Source organism: Hyla sarda, chromosome 3 (assembly GCF_029499605.1).
Source record: "Hyla sarda isolate aHylSar1 chromosome 3, aHylSar1.hap1, whole genome shotgun sequence".
Lineage (NCBI taxonomy): Eukaryota > Metazoa > Chordata > Amphibia > Anura > Hylidae > Hyla > Hyla sarda.
Genome location: NC_079191.1, coordinates 92,953,363 through 92,967,453, shown reverse-complemented (window position 1 = coordinate 92,967,453; position 14,091 = coordinate 92,953,363). Strand labels below are relative to the sequence as shown.

The following is a 14,091-nucleotide window of genomic DNA, read 5'->3' as shown; positions in this document are numbered from 1 at the left end:
TGGAAGATTACAGGACTTGCAGTTTGTTGGCTTCTGCCAATTGAAGCTTTGTACCAGAAAGGGAAATATAGATAAGGCCCTCATGAAAGAGGCGGGGAAATGGATTTTTAGGCTACAGAGCCAACCACCCCTTAGGCATTAATGAGAGTTAATATACCTCCCATTTCTTATTTATTTTTTATTTTTACTGTCATTGTGTTTCAGTGATGGATCAGCTTCGTCTGAGTTCCCAATCTTAGATATGACCCCTACCCTGGAGTGCAATCCATTCCATCCATAATCTTATTTAATATAGTGCCGGTTCATTTTTTTCTGCTTTGAACAGAGATGCCCCATCCCTTTATTCCAGTAGGTTCTAATTTTATCAAGTGGAAGAAAGGCTGTCGATTATGTATATTTTTCACTTCCTAATTGGGTATTTGGTGCCATCTAGAACAGTGTTTCCCAACCAGGGTGCCTCCAGGTGTTGCAAAACTACAACACCCAGCATGCCTTGACAGCCTTTGGCAGCCTTTTGCTGTGCAGGCATGCTGGGAGTTGTAGTTTTGCAACACCTCGAGGCACCTTGGTTGGGAAACACTGATCTAGAACATCAGAATACTTACCGTATTTTTCGCCGTATAAGACGCACTTTTTCTTCCCCAAAACTGGGGGGAAAAAGTCGGTGCGTCTTATACGGCGAATACACCCCTTTCGCGGCGGTCCCTGCCGCCACCAACGGCCGGGATCCGCGGCTAATACAGGACATCACCGATCGCGGTGATGCCCTGTATTAACCCTTCAGACGCGGCGATCAAAGCTGACCACCGCGTCTGAAGGGAAAGTGACACTAACCCGGCTGTTCAGTCGGGCTGTTCGGGACCGCCGCGATTTCACCGCGGCGGTCCCGAACAGCCCGACTGAATAGCCGGGTTAGTGCATACAGGACACCGGGAGGGACCTTACCTGCCTCCTCGGTGTCTTCTCCGTTCAGGGATCCCCTGTATGGCCGGCGCTCTCCTTCCTCGTCATCACGTCGTCGCGTACGTGCGTCACAACGTGATGACGGCGACGGAGAGCGAGGATACTCGGCCGGCAGCAGAGACGTTCCGGAGCGACGGGGACACGGCGACAGCGATGGAGCGACATCCAGGGCAGCGGTGACGGGTCCGGAGCGGCGGGGACATGTGAGTATTACCTCCTATGCAGTGGTCTTAAATCTGCGGACCTCCAGATGTTGCAAAACTACAACTCCCAGCATGCCTGGACAGCCAACGGCTGTCCGGGCATGCTGGGAGTTGTAGTTTTGCAACATCTGGAGGTCCGCAGGTTGAAGACCACTATTGGGTTCAAAATCTTAATTTTTTTAGATTTTGCCCCTAAAAATTGGGTGCGTCTTATACGCCGGTGCGTCCTATAGGACGAAAAATACGGTAGGTTCATTAATAATGGTTAATGAATTGCTTGTTTATTACCACTGAATATTCCCTTACATTTGCATGCTTTTTAGTTCTGAATCTCTAGTCAATGTAGATATTTTCACTTTATTTATTTACTTCATTCATTCATAATTCTCAGTTATTCATTTGCAGAATGTGGTTCATTACATTATGTACTACTGGTTTTAACATTTCAATCTTTAAAGGGGTATACCAGGAAAAAACTTTTTTTTATATATCAACTGGCTCCAGAAAGTTAAACAGATTTGAATATGACTTCTATTAAAAAATCTTAATCCTTCCAATAATTATCGGCTGCTGAAGTTGAGTTGTTCTTTTCTGTCTGGCAACAGTGCTCTCTGCTGACATCTCTGCTTGTCTGGGGAGCTTCTTTAATTTTTAAAAATTCCTCTGAAAATGGAAGAAGTGATTAAATTGGTTGCTGTGGGCAACTGGCCAACTTTTTCTCTACACAGTTTTTAACAAATCTCCCTGATTGTATCTATAGTCAGTATAATGGAGCACAGAATCCCCATTGACAGGGGCACCATGTTTAGCGGAACGCTCCTGTCGCTGAATGCTAGCTCTACTAGTGTCTCAGCATCTGGACGTCCATCCATAAAAACTCCTGACATGTTTTTAAAACATATATTGTTGTCTGTGCTATTTCCCAATATTCCTTTCCAGATACTTGATTACATGCATTTTATGATTTTCACCCTAAAAACTATTTGTTTGATTCCATAATATATGTTTATGCTACTCAGTGTAAGCTATATACTGTACATCTCTATGCTGTGAGCTCCTAAGTGGTTCTTTTCCTGCTAGCAGAATTATAAATGTTTTACTTTTGGCTGTGTGGCATCTTTTTCCCAATTTTAAACTAGCAGGGGGCGCTATTTAGCCAGGGCCCCGGTGGCAGTGCCTCCTGTACTGCCCAGAAGGTAGCATTGCAGGGACGTTATGCTGACAAGTGAACAGTGTTTGCTAGAGATGCTAGTTGTCTGTCCCATGTACTAAACCCCTTTGCCCATCCTTTTCACAGTGTATGTCACTCTGACTTGTGCATTCCGCTATGGCCAGGAGGATATTGATGTCATTGGATTGACCTTTCGCAAAGATTTGTACTTTGCAAGGACCCAGGTTTATCCTCCAGTGGAAGATGTGAAATCTCTCACCAAAGTCCAAGAAAGACTAATGAAAAAGTTGGGGAACAATGCCTATCCCTTTCTGATGGCGGTAATAACTTATGCCCTGCTCACTGCTTTTACCCCTTGCGCATTTATTTCAGAAATGACTGTAGAGGAATCTAATCTGGTCTATTCTATTATTTTCTCACTTTTAGTTTCCCGATTACTTGCCATGCTCCGTGTGTCTTCAACCTGCTCCATCAGATGTGGGAAAGGTAAGTAGATTCATTCGGCTTTCATAAACTCAGAATGGACCAGTCAAGAAGTTAGATACTGCAAAAGAAAACCATGTGATCTATAGAGACCTATAGAGAGATAGGACAAGTCTTGTCAGGTCGTACAACCTTCAGCAAATATTATATAGACTTTCTAGAGATTAAAGGGGTATTCCAGGGAATTTTTTTTTTATATATCAACTGGTTCCAGAAAGTTAAACAGATTTGTAAATTACTTCTATTAAAAAATCTTAATCCTTTCAGTACTTATGAGCTTCTGAAGTTAAGGTTGTTCTTTTCTGTCTAAGTAATCTCTGATGACACGTGTCTCGGGAAACGCCCAGTTTAGAAGCAAATTCCCATAGCAAACCTCTTCTAAACTGGGCGTTTCCCGAGACACATGTCATCAGAGAGGATTTAGACAGAAAAGAACAACCTAAACTTCAGAAGCTCATAAGTACTGAAAGGATTAAGATTTTTTAATAGAAGTAATTTACAAATCTGTTTAACTTTCTGGAGCCAGTTGATATATAAAAAAAAGTTTTTTCCTGGATAACTCCTTTAAGGTAGAAAGGGAGTACAAACAGGGCAATACTGGGACCAAAAATAGGCCTGGGCATTTTAGAATTAGCAGCCCATTTTAGTCATGGGTGGGTGTGGCTATTTGGAGGCGGAGTCACAAATGTGAGGGGCCAAATGTTAATCATAGTTGGGTATAATAGGGTACATAATGGGGGGAAAAAACTAATATATATATAGATAGATAGATAGATATCCAACAAAGAAATTCTTGCAGCACTACCTTGTATCCAATGCCCGGTGCCAGCACTCCAGACCTTACCACAGTCCAAATAGAAATAGAAAAACAGCAGTGCGGCACTCAAAAAAAATACTGTATTTATCGGCGTATAACACGCACTTTTTAGGCTAAAATTTTTAGCCTAAAGTCTGTGTGCGTGTTATACGCCGATACACCCCCAGGAAAGGCAGGGGGAGAGAGGCCGTCGCTGCCCGCTTCTCTCCCCCTGCCTTTCCTGGGGGTCTAGAGCGCTGCTGTCGGCCCCCTTCACCCCCTGGTTATCGGCGCCGCTGCCCGTTCTGTCCCCCTGACTATCGGTGCAGGCGCCGATAGCCAGGGAGAGAGATGCGGCGCCGACAGCCAGCGGCGCCGCTGCCCCGTTGCCTCCCCCCATCCCCGGTGGCATAATTACCTGAGTCGGGTCCGCACTGCTCCAGGCCTCCGTCGTGCGTCCCCGGCGTCATTGCTATACGCTGAACGGCGCGGCGCATGACGTCAGAGCGCCGCGCCGTGCATAGCAACGACGCTGGAGGCCTGGAGCAGCGCGGACCCGACCCAGGTAATTATGCCACCGGGGATGGGGGGAGGCAACGGGGCAGCGGCGCCGGCAATGGGTGCCGCTGCCCCTTCTCTCCCCCTGGCTGTCGGCGCCGCTTCTCTCTCCCTGGCTATCGGCGCCGGCACCGATAGTCAGGGGGACAGAACGGGCAGCGGCGCCGATAACCAGGGGGTGAAAAGGGCCGACAGCAGCGCTCTAGACCCCAGGAAAGGCAGGGGGAGAGAAGCGGGCAGCGACGGCCTCTCTCCCCCTGCCTTTCCTGGGGGTATATCGGGGTATACACGCGCACACACGCACCCTCATTTTATCATGGATATTTGGGTAAAAAACTTTTTTTACCCAAATATCCTTGGTAAAATGAGGGTGCGTGTTATAGGCCGGTGCGTGGTATACCCCGATAAATACGGTATTTTAAAAAAAGGTGAATTTATTGTCTCACAACATAGCAGCAACGTTCCAGTCCCTCACTGGAACCTTTTTCAAGCTTGAAAATGGTTCCAGTGAGGAACTGAAACGTTGTTACTCTGTTGTGAGACAATAAATTCACCTTATTTTTGAATATTTTTTTGGAGTGCCGCACTGCTTTTTATATATATATATATATATATATATATATATATATATATATATATATGTATATACATATATATATATATATAATCCCAAAATAAAGCAGCACTACTTATCCAGTCCAACCAAAAAATTGGTGCCAGCGTCCCAAAGGACTTGTTCAGAGTCCATCCAAGATAAAAACCAGATACAGGCGCAGCACTCCAACAAAATAAGTGATTTAATGTCTCATGTCAGCATTACAACGTTTCAGCTCCTCCTGGAGCCTTTTTCAAGCATAGTGATACACAAACCTATGAGGGCTTTTATGCCCATACAAATCATTAGTGCCAAACAATTTCATAAAGTGATCATTAATACAAATCAAATAAAAACTATATAAGTGTAAATATAAATTCATGTAGAAAATAGTGCATACTGGTATATAAAGTGCACTAGTGCATACTGTGCAGAGTAATAGTAAAAATATTAAAAACATAGCTTGAAAAATATAATTCATAGTTAAATTACATTACATATATATATATATATATATATATATATATATATATATAATGTAAGGAACCGTCCTCGGGGATTAGCTCTGGGATCGTCCTGGACCACGCCGCAGGATGCGTTTCTTCTCAATAAACCAGCAAACAAACGTTTATAATGCAAATCTGGCACCTTGCCAGTTTTATTAGACAGGTTGCAGGGAAAAAAACAAAAAAAGCAGGAACAAAACAAAATCCTAGACCGTCTGGTCACTGACTAAACAGATCAGCTTGTCCTGACTAACAACCGCTGAGTTTCCCTCAGCCGGTAAAAGGGGTATTCCGCCCCCAGACATTTTATCCCGTATCCAAAGGATAGGGGATAAAATGTCAGATCGCCGCGGTCCCGCTGCTGGGGACCCCCGGGATCCCCGCTGCGGCACCGCGCTATCATTACAGCACAGAGAGAGTTCGCTCTGTGCGTAATGACGGGCGATACGGGGGACGGAGCAGCGTGATGTCATGGCTCCGTCCCCCGTGACATCACGGCCCGTCCCCTTAATGCAAGTCTATGGGAGGGGGCGTGACGACCGCCACGCCCCCTTCCATAGACTTGTATTGAAAGGGGCGGGCCGTGACATCACGAGGGGTGGAGCCATGACGTAACGATGCTCCGGCCCCTGTACCGCCCATCATTACGTGCAGAGCGAACTCGCTCTGTGCTGTAATGATAGCGCGGTGCCGCAGCAGGGATCCCAGGGGTCCCCAGCAGCGGCACCGCGGTGATCTGACATCTTATCCCCTATCCTTTGGATAGGGGATAAAATTTCTAGGGGCGGAATACCCCTTTAAACATATGTCCCCTGCAACCTTCTACTCACAATTCATGTCACTCTTTGAGCCACTCATAGCTCGGGCTGTGTACTCCTCAGCAGGCTCTGTCTCTCCCTTACAGCCCACTTGCTGTCTCCTAGGAAGAGCCCAGATTAGACTGACTCTCCATCTTATATACACACCTCCCTTCCCTCCTGCCTCATTAATTAAGAAGCAGGTGAGAGATACTTCAGGGTGAGCCAAGGAAATACACCCTTTCCTTGCCACCTCATCACAATATATATATATATATATATATATACACATACACATACACACACACACACACACACACACACATATACACGTGCTGTGGTCACACAGTGTATTTCATTAAAAAAAGAAAATGGGTCCGCAAAACTGTGGAAGGATTGTGTTTGTATTTTTATTATAAATGTGCTTAACATAGGTGTGTGGAGAAGTACATGTCTGTGCATGCAATATGTAAAAAAGCACATATTTTTTACTGGCGTGTTTGGCCCTTTTCATACTGCGGTTAGTGCACGGAATAAGGGGAGAAAAATTACAGCATGTGTCGTTTAAAAATAGTAAATGGGAACCGCCGGGACCCATTGTTTGGCGTTGCACCCCGTTATAAGAACGACCATTAAAGTCATGAAAAAAAAAACCTATATGGAGGGGTCATGATGTGCTATATGGAGGGGTCATGATGTGCTCCTGTGCTAAAGCACAGGGGCTCCAAACATAAGGTTGCGGAGGGGGCTCCAGCCTTCAGAGTCCCCGCGGTCTACTGTAAAACTTATCCCCTACCCTTAGGATAGGGGAAACGTTTTCTAACATGAGATTTGTCCTTTAACTAACGTGTGCAAAACAACTATTTTCCCATAGACTTACCTAGAGCACATTAATGTTAAAAATACTGCCACAATCGTTCTGTGATTTTGTGGATGCATTTTTGATAATTAAATATGCCTGAAAATACATTGTGTGAACCTAGCCTGTTAAGGTAAGACAATTTCCCATGATAAAAACACATACCTCTAAATAAACCATATAGTTACCAGATAACACCGTTATATAAGGAAAAAATATTATTACTATACATATTACCATCATACTGTTACTGACCAAATCCTGTATACTGAGACTAATATTAACAAGAATATCAGTATACAAGGAGGAATATTATCACCATACATATTACTATCATACTGTTACTGACCAAATCCTGTATTCTGAGACCAATATTACCAATTAAACCAGTATACAAGGTGGAATATTATCACCAGACATATTACCATCATACTGTTATTGACCAAATCCTGTATCCTGAGACCAATATTACCAATAATCTATATATATATATATATATATATATATATATATATATATAAAACTTGTGTGTGTGTGTATGTGTGTGTGTGTATGTTCCAGCATCACGTCCAAACGGCTAAAGATATTAACATTTAACATGGCACACATGTTACTTATATGTCAACAACAAACATAGGATAAGTAATTAAACCCTTACTCACCCCCATTTGCCAGGGTCAGGGTTTTTGTTTAAAGTCCCATACAAGTCTATGGGAAATATATGATACTGCATAACTTCCAAATGGCATGAGATATTTCGATAATACTTGGTCACATGTTACTTATATGTCCACTTAAAATATTGGATAGTTAATTTAACCCTTAACTACCCCCATTTGTGAGGGTCAGGGTTTTTATTTAAAGTCCCATGCAAATCAATGGGAAATGTATGTTCCCACATAACTTCCGTACGGCTGGAGATATTTCAATACCTGGTACACATATTACAGGTCGGCATATGAGGACGGGATGGGAGGACGGGATAGGAGGTCAGGATAGGAGGTCGAGATAGGAGGACGGGTTGGTCGGGATAGGAGGTCAGGATAGGAGGACGGGATATGAGGACAGGATATGAGGATGGGATAGGAGGTCGAAATAGGAGGTCGGGATAGGAGGACGGGATAGGAGGACGGGATAGGAGGACGGGATAGGAGGACGGGATGGGAGGACGGGATGGGAGGACGGGATAGGAGGACGGGATAGGAGGACGGGATAGGAGGACGGGATAGGAGGACGGGATAGGAGGTCGGCATAGGAGGTCGGGATAGGAGGTCGGGATAGGAGGTCGAGATTGGTAGGTCTAGAAAGGAGGTCGAGATAGGAGGATGGAATAGGAGGACGGGATAGGAGGACGGGATAGGGGGACGCTATAGGAGATTGGGATAGGAGATTGGGTAATGAGGACAAGATATGGGGTTGTGATATGACAACAATATATGAGGATGGGATATAAGTCAAAAGCTCCCTCTGTTGATTTTCCTTCACAAGAAGGATTAGGAAGGAAAAAACAGTATAAAAGAAGGAATATTATCACCAAACTCTGCTGTTGTGGAATCTCCTTGCAGAATTCCAATGCGGAATTGCGCACGGAAATTTCGACATGTGAACATAGCCTTGATAGAAGTGTAACTTTGTTCTACAATGGTGTGAAGCTCAAGACACTTCTGCTATACACTGACTTCAATGACTACAACTGTATGTTAGTAATATGCATGGTAATAATATACCTCCTTCTCTACTGGAATTATTGGTAATATTGGTCAGTATGCAGGATTTGGTAGTATTATGGTGTATTCCTCCTTCTATACTGGCATTATTGGTAATATTGGACTGAATATACAGGATTTGGTCAGTAACAGTATGATATTACCAATAATACCAGTATAGAAGGAGGAATATTATCACTATACATATTACCATAATAGTACCAAATCCTGCGTACTGATTAATATTACCAATAATTCCAGTATAGAAGGAGGTATATTATCACCATACATATTACTAACATACAGTTGTAGTCAGTGAAGTCAGTGTATAGCAGCAGTGGCCTGAGCTTCACACTATTCTAGAACAAAGTTACACTTCTATCAAGGCTATGTTCACATTTCCGTGCAGAATTCTGCATTGGAATTCTGCAAGGAGATTCCACAGCAGCAGAGTTCCGTTCTATTCAATGCCCTCTCACCCTACTTGTATCAGTGGCAGCTCAGAAAGGCAGCTGTCAGCGGAGCTCAATGGAATGGCAGGTCAGACAAATGTACACAGTGACTCCTCCAGCAGAATATTGAGTACAGCTCTGCAGTATAATACAGGATATAACTCAGGATCAGTACAGGATAAGTAATATAATGTATGTACACAGTGACCTCACCAGCAGAATAGCGATTGCACCTCTGGAGTATAATACAGGATATAACTCAGGATCAGTACAGGATAAGTAATGTAATGTATGTACACAGTGACCTCACCAGCAGAATAGTGAGTACAGCTCTGGAGTATAATACAGGATATAACTCAGGATCAGTACAGGATAAGTAATGTAATGTATGTACACAGTGACCCCACCAGCTGGAGTACAGAGGGTTCAGGGATGGACAGAAGGGTCTGGTGGAATACAGAGGGGGCGGGGATGGCCAGAGGGGTCTTGTGGAATTACAGAGGGGTCAGGGATGGACAGAGGGGTCAGGGATGGACAGAGGGGTCAGGTGGAGTACAGACAGGTAAGGGACTGACAGAGGGGTCTGGTGAAGTACAGAGGGGTCTGGTGAAGTACAGAGGGGTCAGGGATAGACAGAGGGGTCTGGTGAAGTACAGAGGGGTCTGGGATGGTCAGACGGGTCTGGTGGAGTACAGAGGGGTCTGGTGGAGTACAGAGGAGTAAGGGACAGACAGAGGGGTCTGTTGGAATACAGAGCAGTCAGGGATGGACAGAGGGGTCTGGTGGAGTAAAGAGGGGTCAGAGATGGACAGAGGGGTCTGGTGGAGTACAGAGGGGTCTGGTGAAGTACAGAGGAGTAAGGGTCAGACAGAGGGGTCTGGTAGAATACAGAGTGGTCAGGGACGGGCAGAGGGGTCTGGTGGAATACAGAGGGGTCAGAGATGGACAGAGGAGTCTGGTGGAGTACAGAGGGGTCTGGTTAAGTACAGAGGGGTCAGGGATGGACAAAGTGGTCAGGAATGGACAGAGGGGTCTGGTGGAATACTAAGGGGTAATGGACGGACATAGGGGTCTGGTGGAATACCGAGGGGTAATGGACGGACATAGTGGTCTGGTAGAATACTGAGCATTCAGGGATGGACAGAGGGGTCAGGTATGTACAGAGAGGTCTGGTGGAGTACAGAGGGGTCCGATGGAGTACAGAGGGGTCAGGGATAGATAGAGGGGTCTGGTGACGTACAGAGGAATACATAGCTTGGGGAGGTTAACAACATGGTTTAGAATGGACATTTTTCCTGTCATATAAATAATACCGTACATTTTTCTACTCTCTGGCTGCCCCTGTTATGCTATGTAAGGGTTAAACCAGCTTAAACAAACCTTATTGATAAGAACATAGGGGCAGACAGGGAGATCCACGTCCACTGCTTCCTCAGTGGCGGGCTCCCTCAGCTCCGTGCTGATTGACAAGGGGCTGGCCTCCTCCTTCTCTATACAGTGTGGCCACAGCTCTTAAAGCGGCAGTCACAGCTCTAAAAGCTGTGACTGCAAGTTGCGGCTCCAGCGTATTCAGTGCAAGCAGGGAAGCAGAGCAGCGTGAGTCACATTATGCTGAGACTCCATGCTCTTAAAGCGGCACCGCCGGCCACTGTTCTGTGCTGGCAGCGGGATGGCCTGTGCGGCACGCCAGCACACAAAGGGTCCCCCTGTCTGTCACACAGATAGCACTGCCGGCCGCCAGCCTCAAAGCAGTGACAACAGCCAGCTAATTCTGCCGCAGAGTGCAGATTCACAGGGCAGTCGGATAGCCCGGTGCATACAAATTATGTAAGATCATGTCTCCATGCTAACATTAGAATAGGGCAAATTGTACAGATTCACAATGCACCAGTAGTGAATTGACAGCCCCAAGGTTAGTAGCATGGCAAATGAGTTAACCCATCTTTAATGGTGTAGCTATGAGAAAAGAAAAAACTAAAATGATGACCTTTATATAGTAGAATTCACAGAAACACAGCGCGGTATACTCAAATGTGCACACCTGTATAGAGTGTGTATAAAGGATAAGAAAAGAAGGGAAAATGGCAGCTGCTGCTTTTCCATGTGTAGGTGATATACAAAGCAGTGGCGAACATAACAGAGAGTGCCGCCATTACGAGGCTGTTTTTTCTAATCAAGAACAAAAAGGCGTGATGTTTTTTTCCCTCCTCCGCTACCCTCATGAACCTTAGGCCAGTTTTCCTCCACTTGTTTGCTATCCATGCAGTTCCTCTAGAGAGGGAATTCCTGCACTGGTTCTCACCACTCAATAGCAAAGGGAATGATACCAAGAGAGGCTGAGATCTCTCTCTTCAAGGACCCCCCATGTTATCTGTACACTCTTAGCCCCCAGTAAATGTTCCAGAAATCGAATAGTACATAGAAAAATAGTGAGGAATATGTCTGAGCAACTATTTTGCTTTTTATTCAGAGCTTTGTTCTGTTGAATATGCCCCATATACCAAATAAAACTCTGAATAATTAATAAAAATTGTAGCAATAATCAGCATCCTCTTGGTCGGCTGTGTTCTTTATAGCTGGTCAAACAACCAAAACACTACCCCTCCATTTGGGACCTTGGATGGCAACCACCCTGATTGATTGGATCACTTATAATCATGACGGTGATTTAACAGGTCTTGTGAATTCTCAATGTTTGTAATGTCTATATGTTTTAGGCTTGTGGTGTGGATTTTGAGATTAAAGCATTTTCTACAAGCAATTTGGAAGACAGGCTTCACAAGAAGTAAGATGCTACATATTTATGTTTCCATTGTAACTAAAACCTCAAGCTTCTCTACAAATACATTACCAATTTAGCAGGCTGTAAAACGGCCTGCTAAATTGGTAATGTATTTATAGGCCTTGGTAATGTATTTACGGCCTTTCTATTTGAAAATGGTATACAACTGTACAGCAAACCGTATTCATTGACTACCCATACAAAAACGTACACAACTAGATGTATCCGATTGTGTACGTTTTTGTACTGGTATGTTTTTGTGTTTTTCCCATGCACAAAACTGTGGTAAACCATGTTCTGTCCCATTTTTATAAATTTACTCCACAGCTGCCCGGGAACAGACTCTGTTCCATAATGGGATTAGTATTACCCCAGCTTCTGCACATTCCCAGGGACAGCTTCTGCATATTCCCCGTCTGCGGGAATCAGCAGCGGTGACTCTGCATGGGCGCTTGTACTACTACTCCCATCATGGAGCAGAGTTTGTTCCATGTTGCAATAGGTCTCGCTCCTGAGACCAGCTGTTATCATAACTTATAAACTAGGGAAGTCAGCGGCATGCCGCTTAGCTTTCCAGCCAGCCAGTGATGTAAAGAAAAGAACATCTCAGCACTGTAACTTCATATTCCCTGCCGGGAGCCCTGATTGGCTGGCACTGACTGGGCGATCACAGCTATCAGCGGGGAATACGAAATTACAGTGATCTGATTTCATATTACTGGGAGCCCGCCGGCCGGGAAATGGCGAGGAATGCCGTGCTCTTCCCTGGCAGGAAAGTACTGACAGAGGTGCCTTTTATGTTTTTATTTTATGTCCTTAAAATAATTTTTAGAAAATAATGAAATATAACCTAATGTCTTTTCCTTTATGCAGAAACTCTGTACGTTTGTTGATCCGTAAGATCCAGTATGCTCCTGACCATCCAGGACCCAAGCCCCGAGCAGAGACTTCCTGGCAGTTCTTTATGTCAGACAAGCCTTTGCACCTGACGGCCTCCCTGGCTAAAGAGGTAAAGAGAAGCATACAAGTAAATGCATACATAACTGTAAGTGTGAAAACTGTATCCACTTAGAGGATCACATTCCTTGTGGTGTCTGGTTTATTTATAATACTGATTGTAGCTAGACTTCCTTATACCTAGACTAGCCTTATACCTAGGTAGTGTCTATTGTGGGCACCCCCAGAGCAACCAGCCCGCAGGGCATATGCACCAACAGTCCCTCTCTAGGTATTCCCCGGCCAAGGTGTTAAAGGAGAACTACGGGATTGAAAATGTTATCCCCTATCACTGCTTTGTGCGGTGGTCAACACGCCCTCTCTAACCAGAGAGCCGGGACCCCGTACGGGAGATCCTTAGGATAGGGGATACATTTTTCAATCCTGTAGTTCTCCTTTAATTCCTTTTCTAAGCAGCCGAATTTCTCGAATTACAATGAACAGTAAGAGTAATAAAACCAACAAAGAGCAATTCAGTCATTCTTAATGTAATCTTTGCCTGCAGGTGTATTATCATGGAGAACCAATTTCTGTGGCTGTCACTGTGACCAATAGTTCTGAGAAGACAGTTAAAAAAATATCAGCATCAGGTAAGATGTAATTATGTCGATAAGCAGTTGGTAAATATAGGTCTATATAAATATATATATTAATATATATATATATATATATATATATATATATATATATATATATATACAGGTCTAAGAATGTATGGCAAATCTCCAGGATATACTATAAATGTCAGATTAGTGAAAGTCCCACGTATGGGAACACTAGGGTTCTCTTGAGTCTAGTTTGCTGGTAAAATGCAGCCACCAGGGGGGTGGCATCCACTCTGGTGTCCTTATTTTCCTGTAACATTAACTGGCAAGTTCCATTGTTATTTACCAAGTGTGGGAAATGGAAATCGGACACCAGGTAGACTTAAAGGGGTATTCCAGGGTTAACTAACGTTTAACTATCCTGCTCATTATGAATAATTATGCTAGCTTTACATTTACCTGCTATACCGCTCTGCTGTGGATCGTCTTCTTTTTCATCATTATATGGTCCCCCCAGTTCTAGCGTTTCCTTTCAGGTCCTGAAGATGTTCGTCTCACAATCCTTTGCGGCTCGTGGTGGCAGTTGGGGTCAGGAAGCTTGGCTGTCTCTTGTATTTCCTCACAAGCCAGCCCCCTGCTGATGTTTGAGGTCCATCTGTACGTCCTGACGTGCCGGCGT

General features: G+C 44.4%; 1 protein-coding gene and 1 long non-coding RNA gene across 7 annotated transcripts in view; one reads left to right on the top strand and one right to left on the bottom strand.

Annotated features, from left to right (window-relative positions):
- SAG (S-antigen visual arrestin) overlaps nucleotides 1-14,091 on the top strand; it is a 55,237-nt gene that overhangs the window by 19,867 nt on the left and 21,279 nt on the right. For all 6 annotated transcript variants that reach the window (XM_056564607.1, XM_056564610.1, XM_056564611.1 and 3 more), the window contains exons 5-9: nucleotides 2,464-2,657; nucleotides 2,764-2,823; nucleotides 11,807-11,874; nucleotides 12,745-12,880; nucleotides 13,373-13,457. In XM_056564607.1, coding sequence (XP_056420582.1) covers nucleotides 2,464-2,657; nucleotides 2,764-2,823; nucleotides 11,807-11,874; nucleotides 12,745-12,880; nucleotides 13,373-13,457 — 543 coding nt within the window. The remainder of the gene's footprint in view (nucleotides 1-2,463; nucleotides 2,658-2,763; nucleotides 2,824-11,806; nucleotides 11,875-12,744; nucleotides 12,881-13,372; nucleotides 13,458-14,091) is intronic.
- Nucleotides 1,365-14,084, bottom strand: LOC130361520 (uncharacterized). Its single transcript, XR_008891039.1, has 3 exons — nucleotides 13,872-14,084; nucleotides 2,758-2,881; nucleotides 1,365-1,829 (listed from the first exon to the last, which is right to left on the bottom strand). It is a non-coding gene; the product is annotated as an uncharacterized LOC130361520 (long non-coding RNA).